This window comes from Sciurus vulgaris (assembly GCF_902686455.1).
Source record: "Sciurus vulgaris genome assembly, chromosome: 8".
In the NCBI taxonomy this organism is placed as follows: Eukaryota; Metazoa; Chordata; class Mammalia; order Rodentia; family Sciuridae; genus Sciurus; species Sciurus vulgaris.
Genome location: NC_136468.1, coordinates 136,338,265 through 136,358,980, shown reverse-complemented (window position 1 = coordinate 136,358,980; position 20,716 = coordinate 136,338,265). Strand labels below are relative to the sequence as shown.

General features: G+C 45.3%; 1 protein-coding gene across 3 annotated transcripts in view; it reads right to left on the bottom strand.

The window, feature by feature from the left end:
* Positions 1 to 20,716, bottom strand: part of USP30 (ubiquitin specific peptidase 30) — a 30,802-nt gene that overhangs the window by 7,790 nt on the left and 2,296 nt on the right. For 2 of the 3 annotated variants that reach the window (XM_079151371.1, XM_079151369.1), the window contains exons 2-7: positions 18,891 to 19,000; positions 17,667 to 17,849; positions 12,956 to 13,059; positions 8,150 to 8,248; positions 7,522 to 7,567; positions 6,418 to 6,512 (exon numbers count right to left, since the gene is read on the bottom strand). In XM_079151371.1, the coding sequence (XP_079007497.1) occupies positions 6,418 to 6,512; positions 7,522 to 7,567; positions 8,150 to 8,248; positions 12,956 to 13,059; positions 17,667 to 17,849; positions 18,891 to 19,000 (637 nt within the window). The remainder of the gene's footprint in view (positions 1 to 6,417; positions 6,513 to 7,521; positions 7,568 to 8,149; positions 8,249 to 12,955; positions 13,060 to 17,666; positions 17,850 to 18,890; positions 19,001 to 20,716) is intronic. The other variant, XM_079151370.1, reaches the window with a different exon arrangement.

Here is a 20,716-nt window from a genome sequence, read left to right as displayed (position 1 = left end):
TGTTGCCCAGTCTGCACAAGCTCGGTGGCAAAAAGCAGCAATCTTACAGGCCTGAGTTGTCAGAAGGCCATGTTCAAGGCTGGTAAAAGGACGCAGAGAACTCCAGAAAGAGGGCAGCCACAGAGGAGCACCAACACCTGTGGACAGATGCTGCCCAGCCTCAGGGCAGACGGCAGGGGGCCTGGCAAAGGAGCATCTGGAAGCTGAAACCTCTGAGCAGAGACTGCTGCCCCTAGGCAGAGGACACAGAGCTGGAATCTGAGCCCCATCACACGAGCTGACTGCCAGAGCAAATCCGTTTCCTTCAGAGAAATATAACACAATCCAAAGTCTCTAACAACACTAACTATGCAAAGAAAATTACTAGATACACAATACAAAGAAAGGAAAGTGTGACCCGTGGCGAAGCAAAAAGGAGGTGACCTAGATGTTAAATTAGCACACACGGACCTCAGAGGTGTGTCACAAATGCGCTCAAGGACAGAAGAGGAGGACGCACCGTTACAGAGCAGGGACAAATGGAGGTTCTCAGCAGAGAAATGGAAACTACTGAAGAGAAGAAATTCCATAACTCAAAAGAAGTGGAACTAAAATGGAACATTTTCTGGACAGCAGAGACAGTGGATGAGAGACAGCAAACCTGAAGATGGGTCAGCAGAAATGAGCTGCTGTGTAGAGCACAGAGGGAAAAGACTGGCAGGAAATGAGTCAGCACCCGCGAGCAGCGGCAAGCAGACCAGCGAGTCGGCAGGGGCGCCAAGGGTGCGAGAACGACGGCCACATCTCCACACTTTGGTGAAAAGCAAAAATACACATTTTAGGAACTCGGCAAGTCCCAAGCAGGATGAATACTAAGAAAACTCTATCTACACACAAGATGGACAAAAGTAGAGAGAAAATCTTGTCAGCATGATTTTTTAAAATATGATACTTTATACACACACTTTGAAAAAATGTCTGGAAGGGAACAGTAACAAATTTAAAACAAACCAAAGCAAGACAAAAGCAACGATGTCAACCCCGAATCCTATGTACAGCAAAAGATTCTAAAAGAGCAAAACAAGGATACTTTCACAGACATGAAATATCAGTATCTGCCACCAGGAGACCTGCGAGAAATGTGAGGGGGATTTTTTAAGCTGAAGAGAAAAAAACATCAAATGGTCTTAGATCTACTGGCAACAATGAAGAACACCAAAAATGATAAATATGAACTATTTTGCCCTTCAGTTTTTAAAAACACATCTATTTAAAGCAAATTATAACACGATATTATGGCATCTATAACATATATAGATATGGTAAAAAGAGCATAAAGCGGGCTGGAGAGATAGCTCAGTTGGTAGAGTGCTTGCCTTGTAAGCACAAGGCCCTGGGTTCGATCACCAGCACCCAAAAAAAAAAAAAGCATACAGCACTAGATAACAAAAGTTCACACACACACCCATTTTTTATATTCTTCAATGTTCCCTGTTGATCTAAGTCCATTTGATGTTTTTCTCTTCAGCCTAAAAAAAAAAAATCCTCTTCACATTTCTTGAAGGTCTACTTGTGGCAGATACACTATTATTTCATGTCTATAAAAATATTTTGTTTTGCTCTGACTTTTGAAGAATACATGTGTATAGATATGACTATATGCACTTTTTTTGGGGGGGGGTCTGGGTATTGAACCCAGGAGTGCTTTACCATGAGCCACATCCCTGGTCCTTTTATTTTTAATTTTGATATAGGGTCTCACCAAGAGGGTGAGGGTTTTGCTTAGGGTTTTGCTAAGTTGCTGAGGCTGGCCTCAAATCTTCTATTCTCCTGCCTCAGCCTCCCAAGTTACTGGGATTACAAGTGTAATTTGTATATATACAAATTATATATCTTTTAACATTCCAATGCTTTACATAAAACAGTAAATATTAACTCCAAATAGACTATGACATGTTAAAATTACATGATGGTAATTATAGGTATGTTAAAATCACATACCTATACAAACATAGCTAAAGGGCCAATAACAATTACAATAGGATACTAAAAAGTATTTGATTAACCCAAAAGAAGCCAGGAAAGGAAGAATGGAGGAACAAAAATATGTAAGACAAATAGAAATATGTAAGACAATATGTAAAACAAATGATAAAGTGGCAGACCTATATCCAATCATATCAATACTTATATTAAATGTAAATGGACTAAACACTCCAATTAAAAGGCAGATTGTCAAGCTGGATAAAAAAGCAAGACCCAATTATATGCTATCTATAAAAGCTATACTTTAAATACAAAGACAAAGGTTGAAAATATGAAAAAGAAAGGGATACACCAAAAAAAAACAAAAAACAAAAAAAAAACTAGATGAAAATGAATCATTCAAATAGACTTGAATCATGGAAGTAGGTGAATCAGACATGAAGAAGGACATCTTATCAAAACAGTAAGAGTCAATTCCTCATAATATATATGCTCGTGCACCAATAAAAAATGTGAAAAAATATATGTGCCTGTATCTAACAACAAAGTGTAAAAAGAACTAAGGTAAGAAATAGAAATTCTATCAAATATTTAAGGAAGAAATAATACCAATATTAAACAGGAAACAGAGGGAACACTTCCTGGCTTTTTTCCTGAGGCCAGCATAATCCTAGTAAAGTCTGATGAAGACATTACAAGAAAAGAAAATTGTAACATCAATCTTCTTCATAAACATAGACACATTCTTTAGAAAATACCAGCAAATCAAGTCCAATAATACATCACAATCAAATGAGTTTTTCCCAGAAATCCAAGGCTGGTTCTAGCATTAGCTAGAAAAATTAAAAACTGTCCTTTTGCACATTAATGGGATAAAAGAATAAAATACAATCATCTCAACAGAAGTGGAAAAAACACGACAAACTCCATCACTATTCACTATAAAAACTTGCAGCAAACTAGGAACAGCAAGGAACTTTCTCAGTATGATAAAGCTCAGACCATACTTAGTTATAAAACACCAAATACTCGGTTCTCAGTACCTGAAATAAAATAAGGGTGTTTGCTATGGCCACCCTTATTCAACTCTGTACCAGAGGTACTAGCCAGGACATAAGACAAAGAAAATAAACAAACAAACAAACAAACAAACAGCATGAAGACTGGACAGGAAGAACTAAAAGTATTCACATTCATAGACATGATTATTTACATGTCATCTACAACAAAACTTCCAGAACTGATGAACGAAGTTTGGTGACATCTCAAGATACAAGGTTCATAAACAACTGTATTTTTATAATACTAATGGCAAACAACTGAAAATAATTTTTTTGTGTGGTTCTGAGGATTGAACCCAGTGCCTCGCATATGCTAGACAAGCACTCTACCACTAAGCTACATCCCCAACCCTTATTTTATTTTATTTTGAGACAAGGTCTCACTAAGTTGCCTAGGGTGGCTTTGAACTTGCAATCCTCCTACCTCAGCCTCCCGAGTAGCTGAGATTTCAGGTGTGTGTAATCATTTGGCTGGGAAAAGAAAACTTTGATTCCACTTACAATCGCTTTAAAATAAAAATAAAATGCAAGGAAAAAATAAGAGAGAAGAGTGGGCACCTTATAAAATAAGGCATGTCAAGGCACTGTGGTATATTAGTCTTTTTTTTTTTAATTCAACACTGTAGTCATCAGGATAACTCCAATCAAAACAAGACAGCAAAGGAAACAAACAAAGCAAAAAGGCAACATACAGGATGCATGAAAATATTTACAAACAAGGTACCTGAAAAGGGGTTAATATCTAAAATATATAAGGGACTCATACAAGTCAACAGTCAAAAAAAGAAAACTACCCCCAAACAAAAAATTATTATTATTAAAATTATTATTTAAAAAATCATTATTAAAAATTGGGTACCAGTGGCTCAGGAGGCTGAGGAAGGAGGGTTGCAAGTTCAAAGCCAGCCTCAGCAAAAGCGAGGTGCTAAGCAACTCAGTGAGACCCTGTCTCTAAATAAAATACCAATTAGGGCTCAGGATATGGCTCAGTGGTCGAGTGCCCCTGAGTTCAATTCCCGGTACCAAAACAAAACAAAAAAATTGGGCAAAGGACCTGAGAACATACTTTTCCAAAGAAGGCAGAGAAATGGCCAATGGGCATATGAGTCCTAGACATCACTGATCATTAGGGAGACGTCAATCTGAACCTCAGTGAAACACCGCCTCACACCTACGTAGCCGGCTGTCTCAAAAGGACCAGAGGTAAGGTGTGTTGGCGAGGGCGTGGAGGAAGGGGAGCGCCTCACGCTGCTGTGGGGATGCAAGCTGGTGCGGTCGTATGGAGACCTGGGGACGGCACTACCAGGCTCCCCAGGGGCTCCTCTTCTGGGTAAAACCCCGAGGAGACAGAGCCACCCTCAGCATTAGTCACAGCAGCCAAGACACAGAAACGATCTAAGTGTCTCTCAGTGGATGGGGAGGCAAAGAAAGTGTGTCCACACCGAATCAGACACACAGAGTGCGATAGGACCCTCCATCAAAAAAGGGAATTCTGCCATTTTGTGACATCACTGGGGGACATTACAGCTGAATGACAGAATCCAGACACAGAAAGACAAACACCACATGATCTCACTACACCGTGAACAGACTCCACAGTCGAATTCACAGAGCAGAGAGTGGAACGGTGACTGCCAAGGGCAGTGGCGGGGCGCTGTCGCAAACCTTCGACTTCGAGACTCAAGTTCGGGGTCCTGCACGCAGCATGGCGACTAGTCAGTACTGTATGGAGTACTTGTTTCTTGTTTTTTTAAATATTTGTGTTGGTTCTTGATGAGCCTTTACTTACTTATTCATATGCGGTGCTGAGGATGGAACCCGGGGCCTCACCCGTGCCAGGCAAGCGCTCACCGCTGAGCCACAGCCCAGCCCCGTTTCCGTGTTTCTAAGAGAGGAGTTCAAGTGCACACCACGAGAAAGGTGACCACACGAGGAGATGGTGTGTTGAACAGTGTGACTGTGGCAAAGACTGCACAAGGAACACGTCTATCAAGCCATCACCCGCCATACCTTAAATATGTGCAATCGTGTCGATTATTTCTCAGTAGAGGAGGGAAGCACCTCACTGCCCCAAGCGTGGCTGCCAGACTGTACAGTGCTGCCTGCCGAGGCGGTGAAGACCGGGAGCCCTCAGCGCACCGCTGCGGGAACGTCAAATGGAGCAGCCACGTTGGAAAAGCCTGGCAACTGGGCTGGGGCTGGGGCTGACAGAGCGCTCGCCTGGCATGTGCGAGGCCCTGGGTTCACCCTCAGCACCACATATAAATAAATAAATAAAGGTTCATCAATGACTAATAAACATACTAAAAAAAAATAGCCTGGCAATTTCTCAGAAGATTGAACATGGAGTGACCACGTTAGTAGCATCCTGCTCCTAGGTATAGACCCAGTTGGAATGAAAACATATCTCTGCGTAAAAGTTTGTACACAAAAACTTGTACACCCACCGTGTACCGTAAGAATGGGACGCTAACTAGAATGAAATCTATTCATGCTTGTATAGTTCTATCAAAATGGATTCCACTGTCGTGTATAACCAATTAAAAACAACAACCTGTGCGAACAATCCAAATGCTCATCAAATGATGGGTAGATGAACAAAACATAGTTTATCTGTGCAATACGATATTACTCAGCTACAAACAGAAAAGCAATAGTGGTACATGCCACGATGTGGAAGGATCTTGAAAATACTATGCTGAGTGAAAGAAGCCAGACACGAAAGGCCACCCGGTGTGATCCCATGCACATGAAATGTTCTCAACAGGCAAGTCCCTTGAGACGGAGGTCAACGAGAGGTTGCCAGGGGTGGTGAGATGGAGAGAGAGGGGGACACTGAAAATGGGCGTGAGGTTTATTCTGAGGAGAGGGGAAATGTTCTGAAGTTGGTATAAGTGACAGTTGTATAATTTTTTTTATTATGTTGAAATTTTTCCATAATAAAAATTACTTTAACATATCAAATGCAGGGCTGGGGTTGTGGCTCAGGGGTGGAGCACTTGCCTGGCACATGTGAGGCCCTGGGTTTGATCCTCAGCACCACATAAAAATAAATAAATATATAAAATAAAGGTATTGTGTCCATGTACAACTAAAAAAAAAAAAAAAAAAAAAAAAAAAAACCAGCTTATCAAACGTAAACAAAACCAAACCACCCAGTCCTCAAATCTAAGTTCACTTTGAGCATAAACTCAACCTTAGGACTTGAAATTTGGCTGAGCCATAACAGGTCTGCTGCTGTTTCTGGTGCAGAAGATGCCAAGTGAGAATCACTGACTAATGCAGGTGTGTAGAGACCAGGCAATCAAGCACCACTCACTGAGGTTAACCCACACGCTCTAGATCCTTCCGTGAACCCTGCAGGAATATGGAGCACTGGTACTGCACCTACCTGGTGTTCACAGTGTTTGCAGACCATGTTGCTAGTGAGTCTCCCATGAAAAGGGTGCTGTGCCTTCCAGTGACTGGACGTGGGGTGAGGAGACCCTGGAACACAAAACACCTTGATATGCCACTTTTAGCCCTTTGGCACCAACCTCAATACACACCCTTTTTTTTTTATAGGATACACTCTCTAGGAAAAATTTCTTGAAAAGTTCATTCAAAGAGCTTTCCTCACTGCCTGCCAGCACACACTTGCCATTCCTTCTTCACAGACTTCTACAGGTCTTTCCATGGGTACAGTCACATTTAAAAAAGGAACCTGCATTTAATAACATCTTCTTACAAACACGTGCTTAAAATGCCTGGGATTTCAATGAAAGGTACCACCCGTGAGCACTCCATGAGGTGAGATGAGCTTCTGAAACAGTCAGAATAAGCAAGTTCTGAAGAACTGGGATTCTCTTTGGCTGAGATGGAGGTTGGAGGACCAAACCCTAGTGAGGAGCACAGGCTCTGGAGTCAGGCAGCCTGGCCTCCTGGCTGGCTCTGCATGACCTGGGAAATCCTTTCATCTAAGTCTCATTTGCTGGAAACAGGGATGACTATGAATCCACTATCCCCAGAATCAAAAACTTCAGAGAGCAGTTGTGAGGCTGAGATGAGAAATCGCAACACCTGGAACACAAGGTGCACTCAAAGGTATGTTTGTATCTATTTCTACAAAGCCACAAAGGAAATGACCTGTCAACTTTATTTTTTAAGTTTAAGCCTTAAGAGAACAAGGATTCCCCTCTAAGGAGAACTGTGATCATCTGCAGTAAAATCGTGGAAACAGGGGAAATCCTGAGGACAGGAGTTGTTCCCAGGATCTGAAATCCCAGAAGCAGAAGAAAGCCCTCATCTGACGAGCGAAGCCCTTCTGGAGGAACCTGAGCGGCCTGAGACGATCATTTCAAGCTGCTCCCGAAATACAAGTTCCCTGTGACAACACCACAGTTCAGACGGGACTGGGTGTCACCAGAAGAAAAGAAAACTTCTAAAAACAAGCAGATTACTGCCATTTCTAAAAGGTCCGCATCTTACGTGTTACATTTCAACAGAAAACAGTTACCTCTTGTGCGGCAGGTTATTTGCTTGGGAGTGATTTCTGGCTGCTGCTGAAAGGAAAGAAAGAGAAGCAGACTGAAAACCCTGCTGCAGGCCCTTGACGTCCCTCGCCACCCCGATCTTACACGTTTCTGCGCTGACAACACCGGCAAAATGAACTTTCAACAAAGCCCACGTTTCTACAAGTATGCTTAGCAGCCCTCTGGTTGGCTACTGCAGGCGCGCCGTCCTCCAAGGCGATTAGGACACACTTCCTCTCTCTGGGACACTGTCCCCTTTACTAGTTAACTTTTATCAACTCCCCAAATATTACACTGTTCAGGGAAATGAGGCCTCACTTAGCAATTCTATGGCCCTTTGTTCTCCTCTATTAAACAGGGAAAAATAATACATTCTTTCTTCTCGGAGCCAACACAAATTGCAGCAATGCCTCATTTAAAGAGCCTGACGTCTCTAGCCAAAGGCACTAACTGCAGAGCCTCGCTCCAGGCCCTGCCCAGCCTCATCCCACTACTGATGTTCACTACAGCCTACATTTCTGCACTTGAGGTCGTACAGAGATCATATTTGGGTTTTCTATGATTACTAAAGATGCTCAAGTGCAGTAAGCATGTGGAGAATGTTACGGGTACCTCCAGAGAATGCACATCGAACAAATGCGTGACCCTCGGCTGGCGGTCCCGCTCGTCCTCCAGGGAAGAGGTGATGACGTGGAATAACTCGTGGGCATCCTGTCAAAGGGCAAACGTTCTTCAGAGAGCCGACGAGGCCACCACAAAACCAGCGCCACCTCCTCCGTGGGCCCTCAGGCAGAGCCCCTACGGCTAACGAGGGCAGCACTGGCTTTCTACCTTCTGGGGCCCTGGTCCTCAACGAAAACCGTCACATCACAGATGTTCCCCAAGCATGGCCCCTCAACTCAGCGGTCCAGGAGGACTGAGAAGGGATAGCGGTGGCTGCCTGCGCACCAGCAGCCTGTCAGCTGTACTGACATGGCCTCAACCTTCACTCCACTTGACTCCCAAGGAGTACTTTTTAAACAATGGTAAAATATACATAAAACTTACCACGGTAGGCATTTCCGAGTTGCTGGGATCACAGGTGTGCGCCACCACGCCGGGTGCCACGGTACCACGTCTGAGTGTGCAGCTCGGTGGGATCAAGCACACTCAGTGGGGTGCACCATCCCCGCCGCCCAGGCTCAAAGCTCTTCATCTTCCCAACTCAAACTCTCTGCCCTTTAACATTCTCCCCACGGCCCTCCCCGGGCCCTGGCCCCTTCCACCTCCTGTCTCCAGGACTCTGACGATTCTAGGGACTTCATACAAGTAGGATTATACACTATTAGTCCTTTTGTGGCTGGCTTGGTGCACAGAGCAGTGTCCTCGAGGTTCATCTACTGAAGCATGTGTCAGATTTCCTTCTTTATAATCTTTTTTAGTTTTAGAGAGATACAATGCCTTCAACTTTATTTATTTTTATGTGGGGCTGAGGATCGAACCTAGTACCTCACAAGTGCTAGGCAAGCGCTGCACCACCGAGCTACGACTCCAGCCCCCCTTCTTTTTAAAGGCTGAAGAATATCGTAGTGCATAAAACTTTTGTTCACCTAGCCGGGAACAGTGGCACACGCCTATAATCCCAGCAACTCGGGAGGCTGAGGCAAGAGCATCATAAGTTTGAAGCCAACCTCAGCAACCTAGTGAGGCCCTTAGCAACTGAGTGAGACCCTCTCTCAAAATAAAAAATAAAAAGGGCTGGGATGTGGCTCAGTGGTACAGGGCCCCTGGGTTCAATCCCTGGTACCAACAAACCACTTTTTTTTTTTAAATCTATTCCTCTACTGATGGACACATGGGTTGCTTCTGCCTTCGGGGTCTGAGAATAATGCTGCTGTGTCCAGTGTGTGCAGGGATGTCTGGGCCCATTTGCAATTTTTTGGTATGTACCCCAAAGTGGAGCTGCTGGGTCACAGGGTGGGAGACTCCCCTTTCAGGATCAACTCGAATGATCCTCTCCCCGAAAGCCCAACCCTGCCTGCCCATTTCTTCTGTTCTCCTCCCCAAGCTCTCAGGTGCTGAGCCTCCTGTGGCCCTTGACTTGGATCCTCACCTCCCTCCACGTGGTCACCGATGAGAACAGTCACCATGCGACCTCAGCCCAAGGCTGAGCGCTGATCAGAGCCACCTCTTCTCTTCTGCTCCAAGCTTCCCAGCCGCTCTCATGACCAGGGTAAAGCCTCTGATCTGCCTGCAAAGCCTTCCAGGAGAGCCTGACCCTGACTCCTTCTAGAATGCTCTCCCTCACCGACATCCTCCAGCCTCTTTTGTGGCCCTCGAGCAAATCAAGTTTATGCCCCTCTCAGGCTGTGCCCAAAGCTTCACAGGCTGCCCCTCCCATTCTTCAGGCCTCCCTGGAATAGCTCCCAACAGGGGGACCTCCCTGGCCAATATCCAAAGTTGCCCCCAACCCCAAGCCCTGCTCACCCCACCTGCCAAGTCAGCACCAAGCCCTGCAGAATCTACCTCCAACCCAGCCCTTTCTCCCCCAGGGCTCTCCAGCCCCCTCCCCAGCGGGAACCACAGGCCGCCCTGATGGAGTAGCAACAGCACCCCCTCCCCCACCCCCCTTAACTTTGATTCAGACGATAGTTCTTCCTTTCCAAGCACAAGTCAGATCAAACCAGGCACTGCGAAGCCTTCTGCGGCCCCGTCCTGCTCACAGTAAAGGCCAGACCCGGGCCTTGGCTCCTCTGCATGAGCTGCTTCCTGACCACCACCCCAGCCTCCGTAGGCCACCTGGCCTCCTGGCTGTCCTCCAAACTTTGTGGTCACAGTCATCTTCAGGCTTCCGCCCTGGCTCATGGCTGTCTAGAACATTCTGCACAGACTCCTCTTCCTGATCCAGGTCTCAGCAGACCCTGACCTCTCCAGATGAGGCTTCCTCCCTGCAGCAGCCTCCCTGTTCCCCACCACACACTTCATTACTGTTTCCTTGTTCACACGTCTTGAAATCACCTCTTACTGCCTGCACCCCCACCTTCCACCCCAAGAATTCAAGCTTATGAGAGCAGGGGACAGGAGTCACATTTGCAGTGCCGCCCAGGCCGCGGCCTCAACAGGCCTGCCGTGGCAGGCACTCAAGGAACACTTGTTGCATATGTAAATAACTACGACCTGCAGTCAGTGAAAGGGAGGGGTCAAAGGTAAACACAAGGTCTTGCCACGCAGGCCATTCACCGAGAGCACAGGCACAGCCAGCCTGGAACAGGGAGTGATGAGCTGGGAGCCAGGAGGGGAATCAGCTTTCCCAGGAGACTGGATGGCCTCACAGGCCACGTTCTGCAGCCAGCCTTGAAGCAGTCCTGACAGGCGAGGTCAGATGCATAATCTATCCTGTCTGTCACTCACAGAGCTGCAGAGCCTCGTGGAAAGGAACAGTTTTGCAGAAGAGGGTGGAGGCTGAAAGTGTGTGCTTTAGTGCAAGGTAGGCTCAAACAGGACACTGCCACTGAAGTAGATACTGTGACTTTAGATAAATCATTTCTGAAGGGTTATGGAAAATAATATTCCTAAAAGACACCTCCCCAAGAAAACTGGAGGGAGGAGGGAGGGGAAATAGGCCAAACATTAAACCTCTCTCAGTGCATTCCTTCCTGAAAACAATGGGCCCTAAAGGAAAGGGGTGGATCCGGAATGCCAGACCCTAAACCTTGACCTTCCCCCATGGCAAATTAGTCCTAAATATGGACGGGCAAGATTTGAGTACCCATCCGCGGGGTCTGGTTTTAACCTGTACAACTAGCTCCTGATGGTCAAAACTGCTCGTGCACGGTTTCCAATGATCACATCATTGTCACTGTACCCTATCAACAAAAATCCCCTCTGTAACTGGTGGCCATTTTCCTGTCCAGAAAAAGGGCCCCGACAGCACCCAAGTCCACAAGGGAATAGAGGCTTCTCTGAATCTGTTGAGGTCTGCTTCCCGTCCTTTTGTGCTAATAATTTCACTTCTCCCAGTCTCAGTGACCCCATCTGTAAATCTGGGATAATTACAGTAACTCTTTACAGGGTTGTTGTGCAGATTAAATCAGTTCACATACAGAAGGATTACTGTAGTTCTAGCTGTAGACAGAAAATGGGTGCAGATGTGGATCCAGATGCTCTGAATCCCTTCAAACAGCAGTCGACCAGCAGACAGACGTGCTCACCTCCTTACCCGCACACTGAAGCACCGCCCAGCCCGGGACCGCTAAGGGCTGGGCATGCTGGAAACACTCCCAAGCAGCGAGGTGTAAGTTTAAGTGGGTCTCTGATAACAAAAGTTAACTGATGTCACTGGGGACAACCTCAAATTCATTCTCTCAGTTGAGACACATTTAAAAGGGCTGGGTGTAGCTCAGTGGTGGAGTGCCCATGTTCCATCCCCAGTACCACACACACACACTTTCTAGCTTTCAAATGGGAAAACATTTCAAGATACAACTGGATTAAAAGGGATGCATCTTAAGAAAGTGTAGACAGCACTAACTTGTTCAAAAAGGAACACCGGCTTAGAGTAGAGCAGAACTAGAGGTCATCCTTAAGCAAAGGGGAGCTTAAAGCCCCCATGTTCCCTTTCCATGTTTTCAAATGCCTCTTGCTCCAGCCCCGCAGTTTGCAGAGGTCCAGAAGGCCACCTCCCCTTTCCCAGGTCTAGTGTTTGCACCAGGGTGGCAGAAGCAGCCTGCACAAAACAGAAAAGGCCACGCTGCAGCTGTGAGCCACCAGAGCTGGTTTCCCACCCCTACAGCGTAGCCTGCTGGCCTCTGGCTCAGCCTTACCCCTGGTGATGGTGGTCTGGGGAGAAGGAGGGTGGCCAAGTCCCAAAGCGGACAGCGAAGCTGTGGTTGTGGCAGGGGAGGGAGCAGTGGCTGGAACAAAGTCTTGGGGTTGCATATGACACCTGCTCAAGGTTTGGGGCCACTTTAAGCTCATCTCTGCAGTTGGATTTTCTTAAAAATGAGGACTCGGGCTAGAAAAGGATCTCATCTAAACCTCTGGGCCACTAAGATGACACCACCTGCCACTTTCTAAAGGACCCAGGCCTCCCTAATTAGCAGGGCAATATCACTGGAGAACTGACGTATTTTCCCTCTTTGGCTACTGTTTATTGCCCATGCTGCTGACCTTCTTCCACTGGGTGGCAAAGAGCTGTGTGTCCTCTCTGATCACAAGAGCAGAAGAAAGTTGGTGCTTTGGTTCCAAAACTCTAAGATAAATGTCACAGAAAAACTGGGGATGTAACTCAGTGATAGAGCACTTGTCTGGCATGTTCAAGACCCTGAGTTCTATTACTAGCACTATATACACAGACTTACACCAGACAACTGCAAGGGTGGGTCCCTCAGTCTCTAGGGAAAAGGATTCTGAGCTACACCTGTTACATGCTGTGCTCACCTGTTCTTCAAAGGAAGAGATCTGCCATCTATACATTCTTAAGACATCCAGCAAGCAGCTTGCATCTAAGACCTCTTCCTCAGTAACTTCTTGGCAGGACAAAGCTGGAAATAAAAAAGGAAAGCCAATTACTAAATTCACGAAAAAGCAACTAAACCAACACAAACCAGAAAACCAATACAGTAAACCATGTCAAAGTAAATTACAATTTAAGGACTGTAGAATTCACTGTGATCTAGATCACTTCCATCATTCTTCTCTGTAGCTTTATACAATGCTTGGTGTGCTATTAGCACTTCATGTTTTTGAGTGCACCTAATTTTTCTTGAGTCTGTAGTATTTAAATGAAGCAACTGATTTCCTATCTCCAAATTACCATGGACAGTCTAAATCTATTGTTGCAAGGTTTTTATTGAGTAAAACTATTTTAGCTCATGATTCTCTGGGTGGGAAGGGCCCTCAAACGCTCATCTAGTCCTCCGCACACCCAGTGTGGAACCAGTGTGCGCTCTCCACACAGGGCTCTCCCGTGGCAAGAAGGCCCTGGTTGTGCTTGTCTGCATTTGAGATTCTGGCTACACGTGGCAGCCTGAAAACTCTGCTAAGCGCTCCACTTGTCACTCAAAAGTAGAAGCAATCCTACTAAAGGAAAATAGAAGTTTGACTGGCTTGTGAATTTATAAAGACATCTAGACCAAGGGTTGACGCTTTCTCTGTAAAGGACTGCATGACCTCTGTCGCAACCACTCAACTCTGCTGCTGCAGCACAAAGGCAGCCATAGGCAGTGCCTAAACAAAGGCGCACAGCTGTGTTCCAAAAAAACTTTATTAATAACAATGAAAGGGACAGATTTGGCGCACTGGCCACAGGGTGATGAGAGCTGATTCTGTGTGTGTGTGGTCGGTACTGGGCTTTGACCCAGGAGCATTCTCCCTCTAAATTACATTCCTGGCCCTTTTAAAATTATTTATTTTGAGACATGGTCTCACTGAGTTGCTGAGGCTGTCCTCAAGCTTGGGATCCTCCTGCCTCAGCCTGAGTTCCTGAGATTACAGGCTGTGCCACATGCCTGGCCTGGGTCCTGATCTCCACCACCCCATCCCTGCAGGACTCTGCACCGGACCAGTACTGCGAGTGTGAGGGAGATGAAGAAGCTGGAGCCTGCCGGCTCAGGGTGGGATGTTCTGGAGGTTCAACGACTCCCAGACAAGCAGGTCATCCTGCTCCCTCTTAGTTGCAGTCAGTGGACTTAAGAGAGATTCCTTTAAATATTTTAAGCTCTGACTCTGGAGGGTGTGGACACTGACCCCCACCCCAGTCCATCACACCCTCATCCTCATCTGAGTATGGCTGGTGACCCTGAGTGGGGACATGTGCAGAAGCAGCAGCCTGGGCAGCTGGTGCTCAGAAGGTCTGAGGGTCCGGCCTATCGGTACATATCCTGGGGTCAGTCCTCTACTCTTCAGGACAAAGGGAGACAAACTGAGAAAGAACCTGCGTCCTCCTTCCTCTTCCCACACACCTTGGGCAGCCCTTCTGATAACTTTTTCTCTCCCCAGGAAAATTTCAACTTCTCCTTTAACCTGATTTTGTCTAAAATGCTGTGGGGCAACCTGGCAATATCTGCTAACAGCTTCATATCCTATAGTTTGGCAGTTTGACTTTCTTCAGGATCTACTGAAGACCCATGTGTTTGTACACAGGCACAAGAGCCCACAGCCTGCTGACCGTGACGAGAAGCTGGAAACAAAGGGGAAAACAAACCAGGGAGTCCCAACACTATGGCTACCGCGCAGCTTTCAAAGTGAGATTTGCAGATGGCAGGTCTGATGCAGGATTAATACCCAGGATATATAAAGAGCTACCAGAACTCAACAACAAAACTCTGAACAACCCAATTTGAACATAGGCAAAGGCCTTGAACAGACATTTTTTTCAAAAAAGATAATATGATGGACCAATAAACAAAGGAAAAGATGCTCAACATCCCTTATCATTAGGGAAATGCAAATTAAGACAATAACATACCACTGCACACCCATTAGGACGGTTATCGTTAAACTAAGAGAAAACAGCAAGTGATGGCAAGGACATGGAAAGACTGGGACCCTGCTGCACGTCTGGGGGCGTGATACACTGGAGAGGCCTCCGTGGCAAACAGAACGGTGGTTCTTCAAAAACTCACACAGTCACCATCTGACCCGGCAGTTCTACTTCGGCTGTGGACAGAGTAAGTGGAAGCAGGGCCTTGAACAGGTGTTCGTACAGTGCTGCCCCAGCAGCATCACCCATGAAAGCCAAAGACGGAAGCAACCCCGTGTCCACAGTCTGATGGGTGAAGGGGCAAACCACTGTGTGGGCAGTGAGCACGCAACGGTAGCAGCCTTAAAGAGGAATGGAATTCTGATTCCCGCTACAATGTGGATGAACCCTGAGGACATCATACTACGTGAACCAGACAGCCACACAGGGACCAATACGATAGGGTTCCACTGATATGAAGTACGTGGACATGCAGTACCCCACGACTCGACGAGGTAAGGGTCCGACTCTTAGAACGCAGGGCAGGGGCCCCCACGGGCTGGGGAGCGGGAGGAAGGAGTCACAGACTGAAGGGTGCAGCTGCAGTATAAGACAAGAGCCTTGGAAGGAGTGGTGGCCTGCTGCATGACACTGTGACTCTACCCAATGCCGCTGAACTACACGCTTAAAAATGGTTTAGTTTTGTTTTTTTTTCAGTACCAGGATTGAACCCAAGGCCTCAAACGTGCTAGGCAAATGCTCTACCACTTAGCAAAGTCCTCAGCCCAATACGTTTTATTTTTGAGACAGGGTCTGAGTTTCCCAGGCTGGCCTTGAACTAGGGACCTCCTGGCCTAGCCTCCTGAACAGCTGGGGTGACAAGCGTGTGCCTGGCTTGAGAGGGTACTTTTTTTTTTTCAAACAGGGTAGGAAAGGGAATTATTCTCAACCGGCCTCTTATACAGAAGAGCAGATCTGTTTCACCGAGACTTCTGTCGAGCAGAGACTCTCATGGCAAAATACCTCAAGGAAGCTCTCTTTAGCTGGGAGTTTATGAAATCCGATTTTTTTCTGACTATAAGAGTGATATATGCTATTGCTGAAGGCAGAAATATAATTTTTTAAAATTACCAATAACTGCATGGGCTGGGGATGTAGCTCAGTTGGTGGAGCACAAGGCCCTGGGTTCAATCCCCAGCACCACTGGGAAAAAATAAAATTAAAAAAAATAATAACTGCATACCAGCATGGCCACTGCTAATGCTTTGGCCTTTTTCTGTCCAGCCTTTATCTGTGGAAGTTTTTACCATGCTGAAGTCACATTATATCATATTTTGTTTCCTACTCTTTTAAACTTAATATTTAGCCTTTGCCAAATTAAAAAAATTCTTAAAAATGATTCTGCATGGCGATACATCATCGATTGCTTAAGCATTCCATGGTAGACATTTATGTTCCTGCCTTTTTCTTTATTTATTTTTTTGCCATTATATGTAGTGCTGGAGATCTTTGTGCATATACCATGTTCTACTTAATATCCATGATCTTTTTTTTTTTTCCATGCTGAGGACTGAACTCAGGATTACATATGCTGGGCAAGTACTCTACCACTGAGCTACATCTGCAGCCCCTGCCCATGAGATTTTAACAGATGTAACAGGGGAGAAAAACGTCTGCAGTCAAAAAATGAAGTTGTACAGGTGACTTCAAATCTTTACCACATCAACATATACTGAGACTCTCTCAGTTGAAGGCCAGTGTTCAGCCATTCCTAAAATGTTTGCTCTTACAACCCCGTTTTCCCGGCTAGTGTAAATCATAATACACATTTCTTGCTTTTTTCCTCTTGGGTGCGTGTGCTGGGGATCAAGCCAGGGCCTCGCTCTGCCAGGCAAGCCCTCCACCCCCGAGGCCCACCTGCAGCCCACAGTCCACATCCCCATGTCCATAAGACAGACTCGCACACACGGAAGCACCAGGCCAAAGGCATCGGACACTCTGGGAGCCATTCCTGGGCAGTTAAAAACCACCTTCCAAAAAGACTGCATCAGCCCCACCCACGGGCAGCAGCATGTAGATGGCCAGGACTGGGGCTTCTCAATCTTCTCAATCTTTGCTAACAGGCAAAAGAATATATTAAAAAATTTAAATGGCACTGTTATTTCATTTGTGTTTCTTTGATGAACTCTGGCGTGCTCACTGGGATTCCATATGACTTCTCTAGGGAATGACCTTATTTCCTAGGATGTCACTTTTTATTTTTTTCACTTTAATGGTTTTGAAACTAGAGTGCTTCTTAGAATCCAAGTGTGTGTTTGGTAGTGGATTTTTTTTCTTCCTTAGAAAGAAATATTGATATTATTTTTTAAATAAATGATTTCATCTTTGATTAAAAAAAAAAAAAAAAAAGTCCCTGGGCTGGGGTTTGTGGCTCAGGGTGGAGCACTTGCCTGGCACATGTGAGGCACTGGGTTCGATCCTCAGCACCGCATATAAATAAATGAATAAAATAAAGGTCTATCGACATCTAAAAAATATTTTTTAAAACACCTGTTTGTATCTATTTTTGCATGACAATCTATGTGAGCTTTTTCTACAAAAAACGCTACTTACTCTTCCTGTGCCCGTCACCTGGGCCTCTTCCTGAAAATGTGCATGGTCCCTGGTACGCGGCCACGAGATACCCACCTTTCAGGAGGTGCAGCAGTGTCAATGACAGGTACTGGTGTCGGGGGGGCTCCTTCTGGTCCCTGGTGTACTGCGTGGTGAATTCCTCCAGCCACTTGATGAAAGCAGGACAGGCAGACAAGCCCTGGAGCAGGGAGTTCATGAAACAGGTGTTCCCTAAATTGACCAGGCCAGGCACGAGCCCTGAAAGTAGGAGGAAGACGTGAATAACATGTCACACAGGACCGGCTTTCTTTCCCCTCCATGTGGGACTCAGACTTTCTGCACTGTGACCTTAAAGTTGGAACCTGGATCTGAGCAGGTCCTTATCTGCTGTGCCCAGCCCTGGTCCCAGTTCTGCTCCGAGAAACTGTGAGCAACAGAAGGACAAGTCTCTGCCTGGTGTTGGCTTTGACCCCCTCACAGTCCCTGGCACAGCTTGGATTGTTACTAAATGTAGAAAAACACTCAGTGGTCACCTCCTCGCCTTCCCTCCTCCATTCTCTCCTGTGTTCTCTCTGCTTTAATAAAAAAGCAACACTTTGCAGAACAGAAAACAATTGCTCTGTTGTTGCTCCCCGGGACAAAGATTTTGTTCTGATAACAACCACTGGGAAAGACACCACTCTGCCAATTCTGATCAATCTTCTCTGCAGAGATCAGCAAAACCTGATATAATTCTCTCTTCTGCTGAAAATCTTCTTGTAAAACTCTTCAGTATGAAAGTTCTCAAACATGCAAGAGAATGTATAATGAACCCAAATTATAACCACTCCTAGATTTAACAACGATCAGATTGTGCTGTCTCTCTCTCTCTCTCTCTCTCTCTCTCACCAATGGTAAGTAGAACAATATCAACACAAAGGGGCATTTAAGGAAATAGATATTCTATTGAAGAAACTAACTTGAAACTTTTATTGGTTACTAGTAGCTAGTCAGAGAAACCACAAATCCCTGACATAATTCATCAGCTGTACCACTGAAAACACAATCGCCACACTGAGACAATTAAGCTGCTTGAAATTTGTCATTACAAAGCAGGCCTTAAACTCAAGTCTGAAGGGCTGGGATAGAAATCTTTTTATTACAGGGCAAAAGATAATGAGTCAATGTAAAAGTACTGTTTCACAACCAAAGGCTTCATTTTAAAGATACCACAGAACAAAACACTACCCACTCCCCCGGCTTTCTGTACTGTTTTCAGATAAAAAGTCCAAGACCACGAGGCAGTGGCCCCATTCTTACCTTTTCTACGTTTCTTTCTTTCTGTAATGGGACCCCAAATAACGTATATTCCTGCTGCAAGAGCAGCAGCAATTCCACCTATAACTCCCCAGTTCTTCATGACTTTATATCTAAAAAAGAGAATAAGTTTATTGTCTGTCATCCCTCATCACAAACAAGACATACGGATATACTGCCATAGGTAAGTAGAAGCACTTTTTGTCAAAATAACCTACCAAATACCTAAGTTTAAGGTTAACATAATATACGGTAACAGAATTATGTTTTGAAACTCAGATGTTGCCCGGCTATAATCCCAGTGACCCAGGAGGCTGAGGCAGGAGGATCCCAAGTTCAAAGTCAGTCTCAGCAACTTAGCAAGGCCCTGAGCAACTTAGTAAGACCTGGTCTCAAAATAAAAAATAAAAAGGGCTGGGGATGTGGCTCAGTGGTAAAGCACCACTGGGTCAAATCCCTAGCACCAAAAAATAAAAACAAAAACAAACAAACAAAAAAAACAGTATGTTTAAACAATAAGATTTAAAATCGAAGACAAAATACGACCTTTCAAAAGCCTCACTCAGAAGAAAAGCACAAGTTTTGCTCCTACAGCTTCTCTCCCTCCACCACCCCGCTGGCTGATCCAGTCCATGCCCTGACCTCAGGGCCTTTGCACTACTGCTCCCCAGAAGACTGTCGGGCCCACTCCCTCCTCCTTCACCTCTCAGAGAGGCCCACCCCGACCCACTACTGGAACCTGTACTCCTGGCCTTCCAACCCGGATTCTGCCTTTTTTTAAACCATTGTGTTCACCACCTTCTAACTTAAGATCTGCTTCCTCAGTTCACTTGTTGCATGGGACCAACAAGTGAGGGCAGGGATCAGAGGGTCTGGGCCCTGCCTGCCCAGCATGTAGGGGGTTCACAATACATCTGCTTGATGACGGAATCCTGGAGCAAGTATAATGGAATGGATTTCTCTTTTAAATATTAAACATACAATAAAAGATCTTCTAAATGTTTACAAAATTAAAGATTTCTTAATTTTAGTCTTGACTTGAACACAAACAGAAGTTATTCTTTTACTATAAATGAAGAAATTTCTCCAGTAGTTTAAAAAACTATTTTCAGGCAGTTTCATCCACCAAATAAGGCAAACCATATACATGTGGATATCTATGTGTAATATTATATATATATATATATATATATAAAAATATGCTACACTTTTTTTTTTTTCTTTTTCCTTTTACAGTATTGGGAATCAAACCCAGGGTCTCATGCATGCTAGGCAAGCATTCTACCTCTGAGTTATATCCCTATCCCTTTTTATTTTATGAGAGGGTCTCACTAAATTGCCCAAGTTGGCCTGAACTTATAATCCTCCTGCCTCAGCCTTTCAAGTAGCTGGATTAGAGGTATGCAGTACCATGCCCAGTTAATTCTTATCCCAATATATGATGATGTGAATATGGGGGGGGTTATTTGATCATTTTATTGATACTGGGGGTCTCACACATGCTAGGCAAGCACTTCACCACTGAATTACATCCCTAGATCTTTATTAAAATTTTATTGTGGGATGGAGTCTCGCTAAGTTACCCAGGCTAGCCTTGAATTTGTGATCCTCCCACCTCGGCCTCCCAAGCAGCTGAGATTACAGGCATGAGCCACCCTACCTGGCCAAATATAATTTTGATCTCGGCTCAGTAAACATTAACTCAGTGAAGAGTCACTAGTGACAATAGTGACGCTGTCTTATAACAACAGGCATTTTCCTTGTATCACAGCTGACAAGTGAATTTCAAATAGACCTTTGATCTTCCGAGGCAGAGTCAACAGAATGCA